The 24,783-nt window shown below is 47.9% G+C and overlaps 1 protein-coding gene and 1 non-coding gene across 3 annotated transcripts in view; both read left to right on the forward strand.

Annotated features, from left to right (window-relative positions):
• CDAN1 (codanin 1) overlaps positions 1 to 24,783 on the forward strand; it is a 218,573-nt gene that overhangs the window by 80,000 nt on the left and 113,790 nt on the right. For both annotated transcript variants that reach the window (XM_069730898.1, XM_069730906.1), the window contains exons 10-14: positions 5,281 to 5,356; positions 15,993 to 16,207; positions 18,141 to 18,255; positions 18,788 to 18,931; positions 19,645 to 19,811. In XM_069730898.1, coding sequence (XP_069586999.1) covers positions 5,281 to 5,356; positions 15,993 to 16,207; positions 18,141 to 18,255; positions 18,788 to 18,931; positions 19,645 to 19,811 — 717 coding nt within the window. The remainder of the gene's footprint in view (positions 1 to 5,280; positions 5,357 to 15,992; positions 16,208 to 18,140; positions 18,256 to 18,787; positions 18,932 to 19,644; positions 19,812 to 24,783) is intronic.
• On the forward strand, positions 23,933 to 24,039 carry LOC138660479 (U6 spliceosomal RNA). The gene has a single exon (XR_011317873.1). It is a non-coding gene; the product is annotated as a U6 spliceosomal RNA (small nuclear RNA).

The raw sequence follows: 24,783 nt of genomic DNA on the forward strand, positions 1-24,783 counted from the left end.
AGCGGTTAGACAGGGCCTGATCTGATGTTGTCCCAACCCAGGGACTGCTTTGGGACGTCCCACGGTCTGTGTCCCCCAATGAGGCGAAGGAGAAATAGGGATTTTTGTGTACTCACCGTAAAATCCTTTTCTCTGAGCCATTCATTGGGGGACACGGCTCCCACCCTGTTATTAGCTTATGCTTGTTTTTTATAATCTGACATGCTATACTCTCATATATAATATAATATGACATGCTATACGCTCATATGTTGTTGATCTCCTACTGCTTTTGCACCGAACTGGTTAGCTGAGAGCCAGCAGGAGGGTGTATACTGCAGGGGAGGAGCTAACTTTCTTTGTATCACTTAGTGTCAGCCTCCTAGTGGCAGCAGCATACACCCACGGTCTGTGTCCCCCAATGATTGGCTCGGAGAAAAGGATTTTACGGTGAGTACACAAAAATCCCTATTTCTCTATCGCTTCATTGGGGGACACAGGAACCATAGGTGTATGCTGCTGCCACTAGGAGGCTGACACTATGCAAATAAAAAGTTATCTCCTCCTCTGCAGTATACCTACCGTCAGGAAGTAGGATATTCAGTTTAGCTTAGTGTCTGTAGGAGGTCTTTCATTAGACCCATATCTACCTCAATATGCGTCGTTTCTTTTCAGGTTTTCGGAGGGATACAGGTCACTCCTGTACTCCCACAAAGAGACTATGAGTACGACGTTTATTGCCACCCCGTATCTTCATACGTCTAGTCAGCCGGACCCCAGCCCCTAACACAGAAGCATGTTGAGGTGATTCGGACCCAGGCCTGCCTCCGTCTCCCACCCACTTACCCACCAGAGCCTGTCGGTTCGAGGAGACGCGGACGTCCCATTCTGCTGGATTATTGGATATCCGATCTTGGATGGCGAGGTACTCTCTCTCTCCCCCTAGGTTCAGAGTGAAAGATAAGAAGATCACAGAAAAAAGATCAGGCTTACTAATGGAGCATCCCTCGAGGATGCCAATGACCGAATTATAGAATCCTTTGCAAAATCAGCGGTCGCTTCCACATTATGTCCAGCTTTTGCCTCTGCTTGGGTCTCGAAATCCATCGCCAAATGGGCCAAACAACTCCCGTCAGGGCGTTCTTGCTGGAGCTCGACGGAAGATCTGGCGGATCTCGCCGACCAGATTTCTCACACAGGGAACTACTTGGTCTCTGCCTCCATGGATGCCGCGTCTTGCGCAGCTCAGGCGTCCAGCAATATCGTGGCTATACGTTGAACTATTTGGCTTAAGGCCTGGCATGCAGACTTGTCGTCAAAAAAGTCCCTTACCAGCCTGCCTTTCCAGGGGTCACTTCTGTTCGGCTCCATGTTGGACCAAATTATTAAGGATGCCATCGGGGGCTCGAGTTCCTTTCTTCCCCAGTCCAAATATCGCCGGCCTCCTCCGAAGCGCAGTTTCGGTCCTTTTGCCATTTCACGGCGACAGAAGTGATTTCCCACCAGCAGAGGCTGAAGTCTCGCCAGGTTAGGAAAAAGGTTTCCTTTAAACCCACCCCTTCCTGGCGTTCCAGTAAATCCCGAGGTAGATCCTCCAGACCTGGACAGGGCAGATCTTCCTCGGCATGACTCGTACCGAGACCTCAGTGTGTCTCCCAGGCTGGGCGGTCGTCTTTTTTTTTTTTTTTCTTTTTTCAGAGACGTTTGGCTCGCCTCAGTGGAGGACACAAGGGTCAGGTGGGTTGTATCCTCAGGATACAAAATAGAGTTCGATTAGTGACCCTGAGATCGATTCTTCGAATCCCGTCCCCTAAGAGATCCTTCTCTGATGCCGGGTTTCTTTGCATCCATCGCCTCCTATCTCAGTTTAGGGGTAATCGCTCCCGTCCCAGACCGGGAACGTTTCACCGGATTCTTTTCAAACCTGTTTGTGGTGCCGAAGAGGAAAAAAAAACAAAAAAATGGCGTGGTTCTGCCCATCCTGGATCTCAAGTTACTGAACAATGGGGTGCGCCATAGACATCCAAGACACTTATCTCCATGTTCCTATTTTCCCAGGGCATCAGAGATACCCGCGTTTTGCGGTACAGCATGACAGTTTCCAGTTTGCCACCCTGCCGTTCGGACTCGCAACCGCTCCCAGGGTTTTAACAAAAATCATGGCAGCGTTGATGGCCATTTTGTGGATCAGAGATTTACTGCTCTTGCCCTATCTCGACGATATCCTCATAAAGGCTCCATTTTTTTTTCTCAGACCCAGGAATGCCTGGCCATCTTTCTCAACACCCTGTCCCATTTTGGGTGGCTTGTCAACAGGAAAAAGTCCTGCCTTGTTCCGACTTAGCGCCTGTTATTTCTAGGCATGCTGTTCGACACCTGTCAGTCAAGGGTTTTTCTTCCCAAAGAGAAGAGAGCAATCCTCCAACAGGGAGTTTGTCTCTCTACGGGGCCTTCAGCTTATTTCCTTCCTGAAGGTCCTAGGGAGGATGGTGGCGGAGGCGATCCCTTCCGCCCAATTCCACTCAGGACCACTTCAGCAGGCATCCTTTCACAGTGGGATGGGTCTGTCCTCTCTCTGGATCGTCCGGTTCGGCTCTCTTCCAGAGCCTAACGATCTCTCAATTGGTGGCTGTCATCCCCTCTCATCCTACAGGGCCGGTCCTTCCTAACCGTTTACTAGTAGGTGGTTATGACGAATGCCAGCCTTCTCGGCTGGGGTGCCGTGTTTCACCATCTGACTGTCCAGGAACGTTGGTCGGCAGAGGAATCCTCTCTGCCGATCAACATCCTAGAGATAAGGGCCATTCTTCTGTCCCTCCGTCACTGGGAAAGGCTTCTCATGGATCTGCCAATCCGAGTTCAGACGGACAATGCCACGGCGGTGGCATATGTTAATCACCAGGCAGGGAATCGAAGTACCTTGGCGATGGCCGAGGTATCCAAGATCCTCCTTTGGGCAGAGGTGACACTTCCAGCGATATCCGCGGTGCATATTACCGACGTGGACAACTAGGCCGCCAATTTTCTCAGCCGCGAGGGCCTCGCAGCAGGGGAATGGTCCCTGCATCAGGAGGTCTTCCATCAGATTTGCCTTCGATGGGGGACCCCGGATGTGTGCTTCATGGCATCCCGACTGATCATGAAGGTTCCACGGATCCTCTCCAGGTCCCGTGATACTCTTACGGTGGGCGCCGATGCCCTGGCTATTTCTTGGTCGCAGTTCGTGCTTCCCTTTCTCTTTTCCTCCCCTTCTTCCCAGGCTGTTGAAGAAGATCAAGGCTAATGGGGTGCTGGTCATTGTGATCTCACCGGATTGGCCCAGAAGGTCTTGGTTCGCAGAGTTAGTCAATCTTCTCGCGGACGCCCCCTGGAGACTCCCAGACAGGCCAGATCTTCTGTCCCAAGGACGGATCTGCCACCAGAATTCTCAGTTGCTCAATATAAAGCCATGGCTGCTGAAACCGCGATTCTGAGAACGTCAGGATTTTCTGATCGGGTGATTCAAACTATGATCCAGGCTAGGAAACAGTCATTTTCCTGGGTCTATTATCGGACCTGGAAACCCTTTTTCTGCTGGTGTGAGTCTAATAACATTCCGCCGATGTCCCTTTCTCTCCCTTCCATTCTGGCATTTCTCCAGGCAGGACGCTGGCCCTGCCCTTAGTTCACTAAAGGGTCAGCTATCAGCCATTTCCATTCTTTTCCAGAAGACGTTGGCTTCCCACTCTCAGGTCAGAACCTTTCTTCAAGGAGTTACGTATGCGGCTCCTCCGTACCCGACTCCTGTGGACCCCTGGGACCTCAATCTTGTTCTGGAGGCCCTGAGGGGTTCTTCCTTTGAAGAACAGGTTTCCCTGTCCGTTCTATCCTGGAAGGTGGTGTTTCTTGTGACCATCACCTCCATTAGGCGCGTCTTGGAGTTGGCGACACTTTCCTGTCGCCCCCTTTCTTGGTTCTTCACCAGGATAAGGTGATTTTGCAACCTCCGCCTGCCTTCCTTCCCAAGGTGGTGTCCACCTTTTACCTGAATAAGGGTATTGTCGTCACTTCTTTTTGTCCTGCTCTGACTCATTCTCTGGAGGGTTCACTGAGCAGGTTAGTCCTGGTCAGGGTGGGGAGGACCTATCTGGCTAGTACCGCCCCCTTTAGGAAGACGTACTCTCTATTCGTCAATCCAGATGGTGCGCGAAGAGGCCTGCCGGCCTCCAAGCCTACGATTGCTCGCTGGATCAGAACTGCAATTTCGGAGGCTTACCGGGTCAAGAACAGAGTGCCTCCCACTGGGATTGAGGCTAACTCTACCCGGCAGTAGGCGCCTCCTGGGCAGTACACCATGGGGCATCTGCCCTACAACTTTGCAAAGCGGGCAACCTAGTCTTCCATTCACAAGTTTGCCAAATTTTATTAGGTCCATACCTACGCTTCGGAAGGTGCCAGCCTAGGCAGAAGGATCTCGCGTACGGCAGTGGCGAGTTCTCCGACCTGAATGGAGTTTTCTGCTGTTCCCTCCCCAGGAACTGCTTTGGGACGTCCCATGTTTCCTGTGTCCCCCAATGAAGCGATAGAGAAAACAGGATTTTTGGTTGCTTACCGTAAAATCTGTTTCTCGGAGCCTTCATTGGGGGACACAGCACCCTCCCAAGTTGAACAGCTCTGTTTTATTGTGTTATATTGTTAGTTTGTTTTCTATCTTTTACATGGTGCTTCTCCTACTGCTTTCTCACTAACTAAATATCTTACTTCCTGTCGGTAGGGTGTATACTGCAGAGGAGGAACTAACTTTTTTATTTGCATAGTGTCAGCCTCCTAGTGGCAGCAGCAGTGACCCATGGTTCATGTGTCCCCAGTGAAGGCTCCGAGAAACAAATTTTACGGTAAGCAACCAAAAATCCTGTTTTCTGTCAATCGGTGCAGGTGCCAGCAGTCAGACCCCACCATCAACCAGTAAAATATCACCTATCCTGCACATAGGCGAATACTTATTTTTACCAGACAAAATACATCATGGAACTTTTCTGACATTTGTAGCCCTCATTTCTCCTCTCCTATAATCTGAGCTTACAAAAGACCAAATCAAGGTCCCCAGTTGTCAAAGCAGTGTCATTTCTAATGCCATGGCTCTCTGTAGCAATATGTAGTATTGGTCAACGATGGAGAATACTGTACAGATTTTAAAATTGCAGCAGAAATTTATAAAATATATTATGTTATAAGTTTACGGTTTTTCATAATTTTTTTTTCCTTTCCATTTTTGACAATTTCCTGCAAACTAAAACCATTACCTTTTTTTTGTCTTCTTAGGACTATGATGGTTAATCTCTCTGAAGCCTGGAATTACAGACATTTTGCAAGACTTTTTCAGAGGCAACTTGTTCAGGTAATTTTTCTGCATCTTTGGTCTTTTTGCAATGTTTCTCCATGTGAATAGTGTCTTATCTGTTACCCCTTTAACAACCACCATGACAATAGCTAAAAATATTTTTCTCCCTTCATTGGGTGACACAGTTAACCATGGGTGTATGCTGCTGTCGCTAGGAGGCTGACACTATGCAAATAAGGAAACGTTAACTTCTCCTCGGCAGTATACATCCTCCGACAGGCACAATGCAACTCAGTTTTTGCTTCGTGTCTGTAGGAGGCAGACCTGGATCTAGCCACCGGATCTGCATTATTGTCTTTTACAAGGGTTTTTGTGTTTTATTAATCATTTCCCTTTCTCTTTCAGATTCACTTCTTCGGGTAACAGGGTGCAGCTTCTCACCCTGTTTTTCCACCATTTAAGCGACTGAGAGAGCAGTGTGGTACCCCCCGCATTGCCCACTCTCGGACCCGCTGGCAGGACTTCGTCCCCGGACACCTTTATCGGTGTGTCAGGGTGACTTCTTGGTCCCCAGTCCTCGCCTTTTCCCCTCCTCACCCCTCTCCTCGGAGAGGGCTGAGAGGAAGACTGTGGACATCTATGGTGACCTCCCCCCTTCTCGTAAGGGGTTGACGCCGTCTTCTGCACCGTCCGGAGATGGTGCGGGAAGGAGGATCTTACTCCCAGGACCCTCTTCTTCTCCGAGGGATTCTGACGCGATCCTCAGACACGAAGGAGCCGGATTCAAGCAAGGTAGCAAGTGGGACATTAGCCCACTTTTTCACACCCTCCTCTCCCATGGCAGCGCTCACCGGTCTCTAGATTTCAAATTTCCAGCCTAATCGTGCGATTCCCGGCATATTGCAACCTTTCTCTTTCCCTCGATAGACCACGCACCCCCCTGCCAGTCTAGGCCTAACAGCGCCGCACTTTCATTTTCTCCAGCGCTGGGCACGCCCCTTCTGCTGAGCACTGCATCGGCTCTCCACTACGACACGCCTCCTCAGGCGCGTTGGCCTATTAGGACGCCGGTTTCTTTTTCTTGTGTACGCCTACACTTCTGCGTGCCCAAACACAGCTTTGCCCGCCCATCGCTCGCTCCAGCGTCTCATGGCCAGAGAGAACTGCATCCATTTTGGCGGGATCCTGCAGCGTCTTCAGGATTCGGGGGGGGGGGGGAACCAGTACCTGCGCTGTCTCTGCAATCGCTGGGTGTCTGGTAGGCTCTGCATTCCCTGCCTCCTTCCTCGGCTTTACTCCCTTCACCAGCATCGTCTTCTTGCGGTCTGCTGCAGTCCTCACTTAAGCAGTATCGCCGGCATACAGTTCTGCTACAGCCCTCTTCAGCAGTATCGCCTTTATAGCGTCCTGCTGCTGTCCTCATTCAGGCTCTACCTATGCCCAACCCCACACAGGCCTCCGGCTACAAACCCATGGTGACCCATTACGCTTGTGCCTGCTGTAAGAGAAAGTGGGCTTCAGGCCAGCCGTCGCCTTTGTCTGTCCTGCAGTCCTTCCACCATGTCCGTCCCTCAGTGCACTCCCCTTCCCCCAGAGTGGGCTGTTGCTATGTCAGTCAGTCTCAGACCTGACAAGTGTCCCAGTCCCTGGTAAAGTGTTGTGAATTCCGCTCTTGGGCTCCCTCCGGTGGTTGTTAGTGGCATTTTTGTGAGTTCTGCTCTTTGGCTCCCTCCTGTGGTTTTTAGTGGTATGGCTGCTTCTTGGATTTAGCTTCAGCAGCTGTTTTCACTGATCGTCTTTCTGGCTCGGCTATATTAGTCTGGCCTTATCCCTCATTCAATGCCAGTTGTCAATTGTTCCTGCCTGGAGTCATTGCTCTTAGGACTTTCCTGACACTCTGACCAGTTCATCAAAGCTAAGTCCTTGCTTGTGCTTTTGCGGTTCTCTTGTTGTGGACTTGTTGTTCAGCACTTTCTTGTTTTTGTTCATTTGTCCAGCTTTTCAGTATGGATCTATTCAGCTAAGCTGGAAGCTCTGGGCAGCAGAGTTTGCCCTCCACACCTTTAGTCAGGTGTGGAGATTTTTGCATTTCTCTGCGGTGGACTTTTTCTAGTTTTTATTACTGACCGCACAGCGTTCTGTCCTGTACTATTTTCTATCTAGCTAGAAGTGGCCTCCTGTGCTAAATCTTGTTTCATACTACGTATGTAATTTCCTTCTCCTCTCACAGTCATTATTTGTGGGGGGCTAATCTATCCTTTGGGGATTTTCTCTGAGGCAAGATAGTTTTCCTGCTTCTATCTTTAGGGGTAGTTAGCTCTTAGGCTGTGACGAGATGCCTAGGCCGAGTTAGGAGCATTCCACGGCTGCTTCTAGTGTTGTGTTGAGCTTAGGGACTGCGGTCAGTATAGTTGCCACCTGCTCAGAGCTAGACGCATGTCGCTCCTTAATCACCAGGTCATAACAGTAAAGGTCCTGGAACGCTTGCCGCTTCTATCTTCTGCCACCATTGCCACGAATGCCTCCCATGGCGATTCGCTCGCACCTGACCACGACCTGCACAGGGTCAGATTGGAGAAAGGATCCAGAAAGAGGACTCTGTCTAGCTCCTAATCCAGCTCTCCGGAACCTCCGGCACCATCTAGAATACCCCTCTCCACCCATTCCCCCTCCTCTGAGGTTGACGTCGGGTCGGATGTACTTTTGCACTCGGAGTCTGATTCAGATACAGATCAGACCTCTGGCACACGGGACATGGTAGATATCCTTATTTCGGCTATTATTCAAACCCTTGAACTTGAGGAGGATTCCACCTCCCAGGAGGACTCCGTTTCAATCAAATGGGTGAAACGGCCCTCTAGAGTTTTTCCCAATCACAGAGAGTTTGAGAATATTACCTCTAGACACTGGGAACAACCCGGAAAACGTTTTCCAGGAAGAAAGCGTCTGGATATCTTGTACCCCTTTAATCCAGACCTAATCAGCAAATGGTCTGATCCCCCTAACGTAGACCCGCCTGTCTCTCGTCTATCCTTGCAAACATCTGATGCAGCATCTCTTAAGGACGCTACGGATAGGCAAATTTAGGCTTTAACCAAATCAGCCTTTGAGGTGTCTGGCGCCTCCTCTTGGGTGGCGAAAGCTGTGTCTCCCTGGGCCAAGATACTTCGCAGGGGCATCGTTGCTTCGGCTCCTTCGGAAGAACTAGCTGATTTAGCGGACCAGATTGCACACACGGGGAAATATCTGTTAAATGCCTCCTTGGATGCGGCTACTTGTTCCGCAAGAGCAAACAGCAACATCATTGCCATTCGCCGTGTCCTTTGGCTGAAAACGTGGAACACAGACCCCGCTTCTAAAAAGTCTCTCACTGGCCTTCCGTTCCAGGGCCTCCAGGCTCTTCGGCACTAAGCTAGACAAGATCATCTCCGACGCTACAGGTGGAAAGAGCACCTCTCTCCCTCAATCCAGGCCTAAGCGCCCCTTTAATCGTAGGGGACCCCAGTCCTTTCGTCCCTTCCGGCCCTTCTCTTTGTCTGGCAGTTCCTCCCAGCAGGAGCGTTCTTCCACTCCGGGGGAACAGAGAAAATGATGGGTCACCCCCACCTGGAAATCTTTCCAGGGTGGGAGGCAGGCTTCTTCTGTTCAGAGGCTTGGTTATCGGTAGTCGACGACGCCTGGGTCAGGGAGATCGTCACATCAGGCTACAAAATAGAATTTTCTTAGCCCCCAGGAAGACGTTTCTTCCTCTCCCGTCCACCCAAGCAGCCGTCCCAAGCCCCAGGGCTCTTTCAGACCGTCGATTCCCTCCTCACCTCAGGAGTGATCGTTCCTGTTCCTTACCGCAAGCAGTTTTCGGGTTTTTACTCAAATCTGTTCATGGTTCCGAAAAAATACGGCTCTCTCCGCCTGATTTTGGATCTCAAACAGTTGAACCGCCACCTTCGGGTTTAACACTTCAAGATGGAGTCACTGCGCTCGGTGATTGCTTCCATGGAACCGGGGGAATATCTGTGCTCTTTGGACATTCAGGATGTGTACCTGCACTTTCCGATTTGTCAGCAGCATCAGAGGTTCCTTCGTTTCGCGATCCAGGAACAACATTACCAGTTTACAGCTCTCCCGTTCGGCCTAGCGTCCGCCCCCAGGGTCTTTACGAAAGTAATGGCAGCGGTCATGGCCATCCTTTGTGCAAAGGGGATCCACATAATCCCCTATCTCGACGACCTTCTGGTCAAGGGTCTGTCTTACCGGGACTGCGACCAGAGTCTCCAGATCACTCTGGACACGCTGATCCGCCTCGGCTAGATAATCAACAGGGACAAGTCGACCTTGATTCCAACTCAACGTCTCGAGTTCCTCGGCATGGAATTCAACACCATCCAAGCTCGGGTCTTCCTCCCGAAAGAAGTTCTTCTCTCTCCACCAGGGCATCAAAGCCTTAAAGTGCCCGGTTCCTTTGCCTCTACGGCTCTGTATGAAAGTTCTAGGGAAGATGGTAGCTTCCATGGAAGCAGTACCTTACTCTCAATTTCACTCTCGCCCTCTCCAGCTTGCTCTCCTGTCTGCCTGGGGCAAGAATCCACTTTGCCTAGATCGCCCAATTCACCTTCCTCTCAATGTGAGACAGTCTCTCACTTGGTGGATGTTTTCCGCCTCCATCCTGCGCCGGTGGTAATTTCTCCCCCTCCGCTGGCAGATCATCACCACCGACGCCAGTCTTCAGGGGTGGGGTGCGGTCTTTCACCATCACACAGCGCATGGTCGCTGGAAGGTTCAGGAGACCCTTCTCCCCATCAATCTCTTGGAGATCAGGGTGTTCTGCCTCGCCCTCCTCCGCTGGCAGCCCCTCCCGGGAAATTCGTTCCGCGTTCAGTCGGACAATGCCACTGCTGTGGCTTACATAAACCATCAGGGAGGGACTCGCATCAAGCAGATCATGAGGGAGGTGTCAAACATTCTACGCTGGGCAGTTAACCATGTTCCCGCCTTCTCAGCTGTCCACATTCCAGGCGTGGACAATTGGGAAGCCGACTTCCTCAGGCGTCAGTGCCTCGCGTCAGGCGAGTGGTCCCTTATCCCACTGTCTTCAATCAAATATGTCAGAGATGGGGAGTTATGGACGTCAACCTAATGGCCTACCGAGCAAACCACAAGGTTCCCCAGTATGTAGCCAGGTCTCGGGACCCGATGGCCGTCGGTTGCGATGCCCTGGTGATCCGGTGGGCCCAGTTCCACATGCCCTATCTTTTTCCTCTTCCCTTGATCCCAAGGGTCGTAAAAAAGATAAAGGCAGAGAAGGTCCCGTTCTCTTAATAGCTCCAGATTGGCATCGCAGGGCCTGATATGCGGAGCTAGTAAACATGTTGTCGGACATCCCCTGGAGACTCACAGACCGTTCGGATCTTTTATCGCAGGGGCCCCTCTTCAACCCGAATTCTCGGTCTCTGAATTTAATGGTGTGTCCGTTGAGGCCGCGGTCCTAAGGGACGCAGGTTTTTCTCACAGCGTTATACTGACCATGATAAAAGCTAGGAAACCGGCTTCTTCTCGCATCTATCATAGATGTTGGAAGGCCTTTTTCCGATGGTGTGACGACAACAGCTTGTTCCCTATGGTTTTTTTCCTTTCCTTCAGTCCTTGGCTTCCTTCAAGCAGGTATCGATTCGGGCCTTTCTTTGAGTACTTTAAAGGGCCAGGTCTCTGCCCTGTCCATCCTTTTCCAAAGGGACCTATCTTCCCTTCCCCAAGTCAGGACCTTCCTCCAAGCTGTTGCCCACATAGCACCTCCTTATCATTCCCTGGTTGAGCCATTGGATCTCAACCTCGTTCTCGGCGCCCTCCAACGCACGCCTTTTGAACCAATCCAGGACATTTCCTTTTCTCTCCTATCTTGGAAGGTGGCCTTCCTGGTCGCCATCACCTCTATTAGGAGGGTATCCGAGTTAGCGGCATTATCCTGCCGTTCTCTTTTCCTAATTCTGCACCAGGACAAAGTAGTCCTGCAGCCTGTTCCTTCCTTTCTACCAAAAGTAGTTTCAGCTTTTCACAACGAGGACATCGACCTTCCTTCCTTGTGCCCTTCCCTGGTCCATCCCCTGGAGAAATCTCTCGACAAGCTGGATTTGGTCTGGGCTATCCGAGTCTATCTTACCAGAACTGCTTCTTTTCGCCAATCCAATCCTCTGTTTGTCGTCTCTGAAGGTCGTCGAAAAGGACTCCCTGCTTCTAAATCCACTATTGCTCGTTGGATTTGTTTGGCGGTTCTGGAGGCATACCGTGTTCAGGATAAATAGCCTCCTCCCGGGGGTGAGGGCTCACTCTACCCGGGCTGTGGGAGCTTCTTGGGCCGTTCGTCACCAGGCTTCGGCTTTGCAGGTTTGCAAAGCTGCAACCTGGTTGTCCCTTCACACCTTGGTAAGGTTCTACAAGGCGCATATGCAGGCTTCTGTGGATGCAGGCCTGGGTAGGAAGAAACAAAGTCTTCTTTTCTCGGACTATTTTTTTCCCCACCCTTGGGACTGCTTTTGGACGTCCCATAGTTACCTGTGTGCCCCAAGGAAGGGAGAAAGAAAGAGGGATTATTGGTTGCTTACCGTAAAATCTTTCTTGGAGCCTTCATTGGGGGACACAGCACCCTCCCTTTATTTTGTACCGTGTTGGCCAGCGTGCTGTTGTTTTTGGGTTGGTACATAGATTGAGTTCCTTATACTTACTCCTACGACTGCTTTAGCACCAAACTGAGTTGCATTGTGCCTGTCTGAGGGTGTATACTTCCGAGAAGCAGTTAACGTTTCCTTATTTGCATAGTGTCAGCCTCCTAGCGACAGCAGCATACGCTCATGGTTACCTGTGTCCCCCAATGAAGGCTCCAAGAAAGCTTTTACAGTAAGATCCAAAAATCCCTCTTTCACTGTTTGTATGGGAGGCACATACTGGCTTACAGGGTACTTGTCGTTTTCGGAAACTCGTCAGAATAGACCTATGTGCATCTGAAGAAAAGAAATTACCGTATTTTTCGGATTATAAGACACTTTTTTTCACTCGAAATTTGGCGGGAAAATGGGGGTGCATCTAATAATGCGAATATACCTTACCGGCCGTGGTGCAGCAAGGGTCCCAGGGGTCGCTGCTGCAGGAGGCAAAAGTGGAGCGTTGCAGCAGGCCTCAGGCTGGGATGAAGGGGTGTTCGGATGTGCGATGCTGCTGGTGTTCGGTGGTGCGGCGGCTTCGCTGACATTTTGTGAAAGCTGGATCCCCCCCACTTCCATGATTTACTATGCGGTGGACTCCGGTAATATGGCTGCTGCAGATGGATATCTCGAGAGTTGATATCTCAGCGCCAAGATCTCCATCTGTGCATGTGCCGCCCCGGCAGACATTTTCCCGGAGTCCACCGCATAGTAAATTATGGAAGTGCGGGGGCTCCAGGCTTTCAAAAAATGTAGGTGGAGGCCCTGCACCACCGAACACCCACAGCGTCGCACATCCGAACACCCTGGCCTGCAGCAACGCTCCATTCTTGCCTCCTCCAGCAGCGACCCTGGGACACCGCTTCACCACAGCCACTATCCACGGTAAGCAATAAGATGCATGGATTGTAAGAAGCACCACCATTTTATTTAACCCCTTCCCGACCTATGACGCATACGCTGCGTCATGAAAGTCGGTGCCAATCCGACCTGTGACACAGCGTATGCGTCATGGAGGGATCGCGTCCCTGCAGATCGGTTGAAAGGGTTAACTCCAATTTCACCCGATCTGCAGGGACAGGGGGAGTGGTACTTCAGCCCCCCCCCCCCCCCCCCCCCCGTGGCTACGATCGCTCTGATTGGCTGTTTCACTTTCAACAGCCAATGAGAGCGACTTGTAATATTTCACCTATGAAAACTGGTGAAATATTACAATCCAGCCATGGCCGATGCTGCAATATCATCGGCCATGGCTGGAAGCCCTGATCTGTCGCCACCGATCTCCTCCCCAGTCCTCCGTCCTGTGCTCTGCTCCCCTCCGTTCTCCTGACCGCTCCCCCGTGCTCCGATTTCCCCCCTCCCCGTGCTCCGCAGCGTTTTACACCTGTTCCTCAATAGCAATCAGCAGGTGTAATCCGCACAAAAAACACTGGAAATTCGCGGTAAATCCATAGGAGAAACACAGTGCCTTTTACCTGCGGATTTTTAAAAAATGGTGCGGAAAAATCTCTCCCGAATCCGCAACGTGGGCACATAGCCTTAGGGTTAGGGATGGAAATAGGGTTAAGATTAGGCTTGTGGTTAGGGGTGTGTTGGGGTTAAAGTTGTGGTTAGAGTTAGGATTAGGGTTGGGATTAGGGTTGCAGGTGGGTTAGGGTTACGGGTGGGTTAGGGTTGTGGTTAGGGGTGTGTTGGGGTTAGGGTTGGGATTAGGGTTAGGGGTGTGTTGGGGTTAGTGTTGGAGTTAAAATTGAGGGGATTCCACTGTTTAGGCACATCAAGGGTCTCCAAACGCAACATTGATTCCAGCCAATCTTGCATTCAAAAAGTTAAATGGTGCTCCCTCCCTTCCGAACCCTGACGTGCGCCCAAACAGTGGTTTACCCCCACATATGGGGTATCAACGTACTCAGGACAAACTGGGCAGCAACTATTGGGGTCCAATTTCTTCTGTTACCCTTGTGAAAATGAAAAATTGCAGGCTAAAACATAATTTTTGAGGAAAGAAAAATGATTTTTTATTTTCACGGCTCTGCGTTATAAACTTCTGTGAAGCACTTGGGAGTTCAATGTGCTCACCACACATCTAGATTAGTTCCATGGGAGGTCTAGTTTCCAAAATGGGGTCACACGTGGGGGAGCTCCAATGTTTAGGCACACAGGGGCTCTCCAAACGTGACATGGTGTCCGCTAACGATTGGAGCTAATTTTTCATTGAAAAAGTCAAATGGCGCTCCTTCCCTTCCGAGCCCTGCCGTGTGCCCAAACAGTGGTTTACTCCCACATGTGAGGTATCAGTTTACTCAGGAGAAATTGCCCAATAAATTTTAGGATCCATTTTATCCTGCTGCCTATGTGGAAATGAACAAATTGAGGCTAAAAGAAATTTTTTGTGAAAAAAAAAAAAAAAGTAGTTTTTCATATTTACGGATCAAATTGTTAAGCACCTGGGGTTTCAAAGTGCTCAATATGCATCTAGATAAGCTCCTTGGGGGGTTTAGTTTCCAAAATGGAGTCACTTGTGGGGGAGCTCCAATCTGTAGGTAAACAGGGGCCCTCCAAACGCAACATGGTGTCCGCTAAAGAATAGAGCCAATATTTCATTGAAAAAGTCAAATGGCGCTCCTTCCCTTCCAAGCCCTGTCGTGCGCCCAAACAGTGGTTCCCCCCACATATGGGGTATCGGCGTACTCAGGAAAAATTGTACAATAACTTTTTGGGTCCAGTTTCTGTTTTTACTCTTGGGAAAATAAAAAAAATTGTTGCTAAAAGATCATTTTTGTGACTAAAAAGTTAAATGTTCATTTTTTCCTTCCATGTTGCTTCTGCTACTGTGAAGCCCCTGAAGGGTTAATAAACTTGTTGAATGTGGTTTTGAGTACCTTGAGGGGTGCAGTTTTTAGAATGGTGTCACTTTTGGGTATTTTCAGCCATATAGACCCCTCAAACTGACTTCAAATGTGAGGTGGTGCCTAAAAAAAATGGTTTTGTAAATTTCGTTGTAAAATGAGAAATCGCTCATGTTTCCAAAATTGTGCTGATGTAAAGTAGACATGTGGGTAATGTTATTTATTAACTATTTTGTGTCACATAACTCTCGTTTAACAGAATAAAAATTCAAAATTTGAAAATTGCAAAATTTTCAAAATTTTCGCCAAATTTCCATTTTTTTCACAAATAAACGCAAAAATTATCGACCTAAATTTACCACTAACATGGAGCCCAATATGTCACGAAAAAACAATCTCAAAACCGCTAGGATCCATTGAAGCATTCCTGAGTTATTACCTCATAAAGGGACACTGGTCAGAATTGCAAAAAACGTCCGGGTCATTAAGGTCAAAATAGGCTGGGTCATGAAGGGGTTTTAGATTTTAGCTGTATGTTAATAAAAATAATGAATTCAGGACGTAGGTGGGCTTAGAATGATGGCTACATGGAGAAAAAAAGGAGGATTCTCAGATAAAATATGTTGTGTATTTTCTTATCTATGCCTGTACTTTTTATGAAGTCTTTTAGATGTAGAATGACCATTTAAGTCAAATAACCTATTAAAAGGGGTTCTCCGGGCTGGTGGATTAAGTCTGCAGACTAGCGAATTGTGTCAGCGCGTACTAAGCAATCTTATCACAATTTGCTTCTGTTCCCCACATGTTTACATATGGAAGAAGTGGTGTGTGGCTGTATATGTAGGCTTCCTTCAATAAAAATGATACCTTTTGTGATTTGATTTGCCAGTCATGAGTCGTCTACTGTAAAATCCAAAAAAAACATGGATTGTCAGTGCTCATGGAGGGAGCATTTGATGTACCCGCAGTGCTCTTCTATGGTTTCTACACTAAATGATTGGCTGATCAGATCTTGACAAAAAGGGTATCCCTTTGCGGAATAGAAGCGCCAGTGCAGCCATACAACTACTTCCATACGTAAAACCATGTTCACAGGTTCCCATTGTTAGATGCTTAAGACGTCCATTGAAGTTATCTTTTAATTCTATTCAGATGTGTAAAGGGCCCACTGGAGGAATGGGTGGTGTGGGCAGCGGTGACCATCCAGACCAAGATGTGCTCAACATGCTTGGGTCCGATAACCTCAACAGGCTGAAGCGTCTACAGGAGAGATTTGTGACTCCTCAGAGTGTTGGGGGCCCTTGTCCTCCTCCATCTTTTCCTGGGTACCAGGAGTTTTTCAGAGACTTCATACTTAGTGCTGGAAGGTGAGCATTGACGAAAGATTCCTTCTAAGGAATGTGTAACCTCCCATGTGCAGTGTCTTCTTTCAAGAGCTTTCTCCTCTAGATGTGTGCTATCTTTACGGCTATTGTTACCAAACAAATATTTAGGAAAAATTGCATTGGAAAAAAAATAATGTAAAATTGCATCTTCTGGTACTTGATTTGTAACCGTGCATAGAAAATAGAGATTCCTATAATTACAGTGCCGGCAAAAAAAAATCTTTACAAGTTCAATGAAACCACAAAATCTTAATATTCAAGTGGATTCAAGTTTTTATTGTGGATATTTTATTACAATTAGTATTTTGTCATGTCACCCTTACATTTTATCACCATCTGCAGTCGTTTAGGCATGGATTCAGCAAAGCTGGCTAAGTATGTGGAGTCCATGTTTACCCACAGTGTCTTCAGCACCTCCTTTAGATTGTTGATGTTGCTGGACACGGTACTCGGACGACGCACAACCTTTGAGCCTCCCCTGACCAGCCTGAAAGTTCTCTCATCACTAAACATCACTTTCTTCCACTCTTCAGATGTCCAATCTTGATATTTCTTACAAAAGGCAAACCTTTTCTTCTTCATTGCTGCTGTGAGCAGGGGCTTCTTTGCGGCACAGCAACTTGGTAGACCCAGGTCCTTCTGCAGGCGGTGACGAATTGTCCTAGTTGCAATGTTCTGGAGGAGCAGAGGGTACTTGTTTTTTTTAGTTCAACGGCAGTTATAGAAGGATGTGACATCACTTCACGCTTCAGAAGCTTATCAGTCCTTGGTGAAGTCTTCTTAGGTGCGCCAGAGCCTGACTTCCTCTGCCGTACCATCCCAGGAGGCAATGATGCCGCCGACCGCTTCAGTTGATAAATTGCTTCTCTTGACACTCCCAGATCTCTAGCTACAACAATCACCGAATCCCCCTTCTCGAGCAGAGTCAAGGCACCGGTTTTCTCTTCCATTTTAAGCTTCTTTTGACCCATTGTGGGAGATGATAAAAAAACTGAGGGAGATAATAAAGACTGCCTAATAGCAAAACTGGCTGAGCTGCACATAACAACCAATCAGAGTGCAGCTTTCGCTTTACCAGAGAAGTGAAAACTGAGCGTTGATTGGTTGATATTTGCAACAAAGCCAGCTTTAATATTAGACAGTTTTTTATTATCTCCCCCATTGTGTACATTTTTAAAAAGTGAAATTATGATGTGGATTTTATATGTAAAGTTTTTTTTTTTTTGCTGCGCAAGTGTAAAGATTTTTTTTGCCGGCACTGTATTTGTTTAAACTAAATGTCCATTTACTTGATGGCTGTTTCTTGAAAAGCCATGTTTTCAGGGTGCATTTTCTCCCATTTGAAATGTGCCCAACTCACCATAGAGACTGTGGCCGGTTCATCAAGACTGGAGAAGCGTTTGCTCATGTTGTGCCAGTCTTGGAGTAAAGAAAAAGATGCCGAATTCATTAAGAGGCCACTAAATTTATTCAGCATCTCTTTTAAGTTGCGGGCACCACACAAAAAGCAGTCAAAAAAGTAAAGTAGCTTTTCTGGCATGAAAAACACAAGCACGTTTCATGAATTGAGTGGGTGTAACAAAGTCCTGTCACTCCCCAGCTCTGCACATTTCGGCGCAGCTGATCCAAAATGGCATTAAAGTGCCAAAAGTTGCAAAATTTTTGCACAACTCTGCTTTGCACAAACTGTTTGCGACTTTTAAAACTTTTACACCACTTTGCGGCAAAAAGCTATAATGAATCGGCCCCTTTATTTCAAAACAATGCTGCATCAGAAAAAAAAGAAAAAGATAGATCTACTGTAGATATTGTCCAAGCTCACCCATAAACATGCACGCTTGATGGACTTAAAATGCCTGGTCAGTTTGATGTCAGATATCACTATTTTGACCAGTATTTGTTTTTGCTGATGCAGCTTCCACTTTAATCAGCACCTAATGGATATTTTATGCCAAGAAATACAAGAGCTGGATGCCATTTCCATCGTGGGACATGAGATAACCGATGTGGAGTCTGATATGGAAGTTCAGGTAACCATTCTACTGTTCATTTTATTTCCAGAACTTCTGTGAGTGAAAGCAGAATTTAAATGGTTAAACAGCAGTCATTGGAGTTTACTCCGGTCGCTGCTGTTACAGACAAATCCTGTCTGTACAACACAGCCAACTTTGCTGAGTGTAGAGCAGGACTCTGCTCTGGTTATTCTCCATTTGCAAGTTAATGGACCCCACGCACATTGGACTAAGGTGGTTTCTCTCTTCCTGTGTCTCGATCTGTCTTTCACGGTCTCTTATTTGCACAAGGTGCCCACCCAAAGGCAAGGGGTATATGAAACCTCTGAAAAAAGAGAAATTATGGCTAAAGCTAATCTTCCGTAATATGCCAGTGCAGTTGCCTAAGGAAGGATTGTCATTTTTAATCTTTTTTATGTTAATATCTACTTTCAAGTTATATTAAGTTAAAACCAGTCTTGTTGTATTATATTTCTTGTTTAGCAGAGGTAAGCTTGTTCACAGGAAGAACAGTTCTTTAACATCTGGTTTATTTTATCACGTCTCTTAGGATGACAAAGTGCGGTTTGCTTCAATTCTGCTGACACTTCGGCTTTTGGCAAAGTTTCTTGGGTTTGTGACCTTCTTACCCTACAGAACCACAGAGTCCCTTTCTCGTGAATTACAGGAGTCTGCAGTTTCCTTGCGGAATCAGGTAATATATGTGAAGACTGGATCTCTTGCTGTGATCTAGTTCCTTTGGGCATCACTGATATTTTAAAATCATAGGCACAGAATTATAACTACTGTCTTGGTTAGAACACTAGACCATGCAGAATAAAAAATATAAAACTGCGGATTCTCACAGTGACACTGTCATTAATAACCACCTCACCAAATCTCTTAAAACATGTTTTGTTTTGTTTTTTATTAAAGAAGTGGTTAAGTGTTGTTTAAAAAGAAATGCTACATCACATTTAACCAATTAACCTGATGTTAAACCAGTCCTATCGGTGAGAGGGCTTTTATTTCCCATTTGTCATATGAATAGACCAGACAGGCAGAAGTTGTGCCAAATGTATCGCTGTCTGTCACTGTTTCTTGCGTCTCTCTAGAAATACCAGAAACTTCTTTACTGTACACAAACTCTCTGGCAAAATGTTAGAGCAAGATTGCACATTTTTAGCCATGGTGCTTTTCTAGTAGCTGTCTAGTGAATAAGTTTGGGTCACCGTATGTGCTCTTATTTAAAACTGAGCCAGAACATGCTGCCTTTAGCTTGATGAATTTCCCCAATATTTATTTTTAATGAATGAAGACATTTATTGTTGTACTACCTTTCTTTCTTCATTACAACCCCCCCCCCCCCCCCCCATCCTTTTAATTTTTTCCTTAATTTCCAGTTTGTATTTTTTTTTACCTTTCCAGACCCTGCCAATATTGGATGTGTTGCAGTTGCTGAGACGCTCCATTCAGGACCATCGCACAGTTCTGACTGTTCCTTGGACAGCAGAATATCTATCATTGGTGGATTGTGTGGCTCCATACCTTGATTATTACAAAAAGGTGTTCTGCCTTTTACTCTATATATACAGGTAAGAAGAACAATTAGGTGCCAAGTTTACTTCTACTGGCCTAAGGGTAAGTTCATACAGGGCGTTTTTGCTGCGCATTTTGCTGCTTTTTATGCTAATTTTCAGCTGCTTTTTACAGTACCAGCAAAGCCTATGAAACTTCAGAAATCTCATGCACACACATTAGTCTTTTGTTTGATCAGTATTTTGTGCTTTGCTGCATATTTTGGACATAGAGCATGTCACTTCTTTCAGCGTTTTTTTCTGCGTTTTTTCACCCATTGACTTGACTGTGTTGAAAAAAACGCACGTATCATTATTTGCTGTGTTTTTGCTGCTGAAAATCCAATGACATTAGCATGGACAAAGAAAAAAAAAAAGCAACAAAAAAAGCACCAAAAACGCACCTAAACCTGCGTTTTTGACACAGCTTCTTTCCTGCCTAGAAGATCAGGTTTTGCTGCAGAAAAAAACAACAAAAATGCCCGGTGTGAACTTGCCCGTAATCTTAAAAAAGCTGTAGCATGTCATGTGGTCATTCAACCACATGGTGGCACTGTTTTGGTTACAAACCGGCCCAGAATACACTAAGGCTACTTTCCCACTCGCGTCGTTTCGCCTCTGTCGCAATGCGTCGTTTTGGGAAAAAAACGCATCCTGCAAATTTGCCCGCAGTATGCGGTTTTTTCCCCCATAGTCTTGTATTGCCGACGGATCGCGACGTGTCCGTCGTGCACTGGATGCATCGTGTTTTGGCGGACCGTCGTCACGAAAAAAGGTTCAAGGGAGCGTTTTTTTCGTACGTCGGGTCCTGCATTTCCTACCGCGCATGCGCGGCCGGAACTCCTTCCCGGGACTTAAGAATGGGCAGTGGATGCGTTGAAAAACTGCATCCGCTGCCAATATTGTGCCGAATTTTCACAATATCCATTGGTACGTCGCGATGGCCCCCGTACCGACGGAAGTGTGAAAGAAGCCTAAAGGTACCTTCACACTGAGCAACTTTACAACGAGAACGACAACGATCCGTGACGCAGCTGCGATCTGGATCCCGCTGTGCCATCGCTGGTCGGAGCTAGAAGTCCAGAACTTTATTTGGTCGTCAGGTCGGCATGATTCGTCATGTTTGACAGCAAAAGCAACGATGCCAGCAATGTTTTTACATGGAGCTAACAACCAGCGAGAACGATAAGTACGTCACTGGATCGCTCCTGCATCGTTCTGGAGTTGCCATGTTTGACGTCTCTACAGCGACCTAAACAGCGACACTGCAGCGATTGGCTCGTTGTCTATATCGCTGCAGCGTCGCTTAATGTGACGGTACCTTAAGACTTCAACTCCACTCCCCCGGATGTGTGTTTACATAGAGACAAAGTTTAGTTCAAGTTCAGCAAGGAGAGGGGACAGTAGATTTCAGTAGCCCCTGCTTATGAACTGGAAGTCAAAAATTAACTAGCCTCACTTCACTTTTTTTCTTTTTTCTCCTTCGCCACATTGGGGGACACAGGACCGTGGGTGTATGCTGCTGCCACCAGGAGGCTGACACTAATAGAATACAAAGAAAGTTAGCTCTTCTCCTGTAGTATACACCATCCTGCTGACTCCGGACAGAACCAGTTCTTGCTTAGTGTCCGTAGGAGGCACACTGGTCTGGTCTTCAGACCTAAAGTTTATTTTATAATTCATCTTTTTCTTTTTTGATTTTTACTACAGACGAATGAGGCGACGGCTCCTTTCCAATCTCCTTGAACCATCAACAGGCGAGCACGGAGTGTCGCCTCTCCGTATCCTCTGCTGCGGCGTGGGAGGTCACACCTGAGCTGATTTTTTTTTTTTTTTTTTCCTTTCTTTTTTTTTTTTTTAGGGGCGACGGGTCCCTTCAAGGGCACCGATTTCACCGCACCTTACGGACGAGCACATGGAGTGTCGCCTCCACGTATCCTCTTCCGCAGCCATGCCGGACATTAGCCCTGTCCCATCCTAGGGGGATTTACCCTTTGGATGTACAGAGGCCCACCTCGTGGCGTCCGAGCAACCCCCACTGCACCACCACTGTTAAAGCGGATGGTACAAGGAGGCGAACGGTCCCTCTCCACTTCCCTATTAAAGGGATGGTGGATCGAGGATGATCCCTTTATCCCTGCACCGTCAAAGACCAGCGGCGGCAGCAGGAGGACATGTACCCACTGCATATAGCTGGCTTACCTGCCACCCGGCAGCTTCTCCGGGTAAGAACCGGGGCTGGAGAGCGCTGGATAGAGCGGGGCTTCTCCTGGCAGTGGCGGCGCTCCCTGGCCCTTCCGGTACTGGCGCCGGCCGGTGCCGATAAATTTAGTCTCCAGCTTCGGTTCTCTGCTAGGCAGCATTCTGTACCTCTGCCCCCGCTATGACGCATTCCAGCGGCTCCGCCCACCTTTCTGGCGCTTCTCGTACGGGACGAAAAGCGCCTCTTCTAATCTCGGCAGCCATCTCCCCTCCTCCCACGCACCCTCCGGACACACAATGGCATCCTACAGTGGTCTCTGAAGCAGTTTGTTGGGAACAACTCACCGCTGGCGTCAGCACTCTCTGGGGAGGCTCAGCAGCTACAGTGCCACTCAGAAGGACCTGGAGACACAGGATCTGGGTAAGGGAGCGCTGCTCTAGACCACCATCCTCCTCCCTGCTGTAACCCTTTCACAGCAGGAATTCCCTAAGTTTTTAAAGGGGACACATAGAAGGGTACAATGTCCCAACCTAAAGTCACCTCTGTTTCTGAGGATAAGTTTATCCAAGTCACCAGCCTCAGAAATCGCAGGTTAACAGCAGCTCAGATTAGAGACCAGGTCAATGCCACACAGAGTTCTAGCAGCAGACACATCTCTACAACAACTGTTAAGGAGGAGACTTTGTGCAGCAGGCCTTCATGGTAAAATAGCTGCTAGGAAACCACTGCTAAGGACAGGCAAAAGAGACTTGTTTGGGCTAAAGAACACAAGGAATTGACATTAGACCAGTGGAAATCTGTGCTTTGGTCTGATGAGTCCAAATTTGAGATCTTTGGTTTTAACCACCGTGCCTTTGTGCGAAGCAGAAAAGGTGAACGGATGGACTCCACATGCCCGATTCCCATTGTGCTTTGCTGGTGACACTGTTGGGGATTTATTCAAAATTGAAGGCATACTGAACCAGCATGGCTACCACAGCATTTTGCAGCGGCATGCTATTCCATCCAGTTTGCGTTTAGTTGGATCATCATTTATTTTTCAACAGGACAATTACCCCAAACACACCTCCAGGCTGTGTAAGGGCTATTTGACCAAGAAGGAGTGATGGGGTGCTACGCCAGATGACCTGGCCTCCACAGTCACCAGACCTGAACCCAATCGAGATGGTTTTGGGTGAGCTGGACCGCAGAGTGAAGGCAAAAGGGCCAAAAAGTGCCAAGCATCTCTGGGAACTCCTTCAAGATTGTTGGAAGACCATTCCCGGTGACTACCTCTTGAAGCTCAAGAGAATGCCAAGAGTGTGCAAAGCAGTCAAAGCAAAAGGTGGCTACTTTGAAGAACCTAGAATATAAGACATGATTTCAGCTGTTTCATACTTTTTTGTTAAGTATATAATTCCGCATGTGTTAATTCATAGTTTTGATGCCTTCGGTGTGAATGTACAATTTTCAGAGTCGTCTTTAAATGAGAAAGTGTGTCCAAACTTTTGGTCTCTACTGAATCTCCTGCCAGTCTGTGTTTCCTTAAGCTCCAACTTCGCCACTCTGCAATGCCTGTGATCCCAAATGCCCTCAGGAGCCCTCTGGCGCCACCGAGCCCAGTGTACCTAGAAGTGGGCTTAGTCACTGTCAGAATCCATGGCTTCTCTGGCCAAAGCGATTGAGTCCCTCCATGATCCCTCCAGGGGTCGGAGTATGCGCAGGTCTAACATAAATGGATCCTCTCCCGTACGGGAGCAGTCGGTCAGCAGGGGCCGAGCGCACTCTAGAAACCTACAGGCGTCTAGGCAAAGGATCCGCAGCACGTCCCCAGAGCTTTCACGTGCATTCTCGTCCGCGAGTTCCGCTTCTCGCTCTCCCTCTCCATGAGTCAGTAACGACCGCGATTGAGTATTAATCGGGCGACCCTTTGGAGTTGGATTCGCCAGACTTTCAGGTGCTTGCTTCGGCAACATATATACTATAATTGGAACGATATAGAGGAGATTAACATGGCACCTGCGCAAGGATGACACGCAAATTCATGAAGCGTTCCGTAAAAACGGTGGATTCGCTGATTGAGGCTGTCAATCTAACATTAAACGTTGAGGAGAAATCTGATTCCGTTCCGGATCAAGCCGTGTCCTTTAAGATGACTAAACGCCCCCCATAAGACTTTTGCAGTCCACCCTGAGTTTACGGCCGTACTCAATCGTCACAGGGAACGACCGGACAAGCGCTTCATAGGACAAAAGTCTCTTGAAGCGAAATATCCTTTTTCGGCTGTGCGGAGGAAGGACTGGGCTGAATCCCCTAGTGTCTCGCCTAGCATCCAAGACCCTTTTATCCGTATTGGATGAGGCATCCTTTAAAAATCCCACAGACCGTCAGATAGAAGGCCTGGCTCGCTTTGGTTTTTGAGGCCTCAGGCTTGGCCCTCTGTCCTTTATTCGCTGCAGCATGGGTTTCTAAAGCGATAGTCTTCTGGGCAGATACCCTGGCCAAATCCATTCAGGGCGGTAATTATCCCCTCTGAAGCAGTACATCTTGCCAATCAAATTTCTCGGGCTGGATATTACCTGGTACACACATCTTGGATGCGGCTGGCTCTTCTGCTCTATCGGCAATGAATGCAGTCACGATCAGCAGAGCATTATGCTCAGAGTGGAAAGCGAACTCTGCGTCAGAAAAAAACAAAACAGTCCTTTATATCTCTGCCATTCCAGAGCGGTCTCCTATTTTGTGAGAAGATGGATCAGCTTATTTCTGATGCCACGGGAGGAAAGAGTAAATTTGTTCCCCAGCAGA

This window comes from Ranitomeya imitator, chromosome 1, assembly GCF_032444005.1.
Source record: "Ranitomeya imitator isolate aRanImi1 chromosome 1, aRanImi1.pri, whole genome shotgun sequence".
Lineage (NCBI taxonomy): Eukaryota > Metazoa > Chordata > Amphibia > Anura > Dendrobatidae > Ranitomeya > Ranitomeya imitator.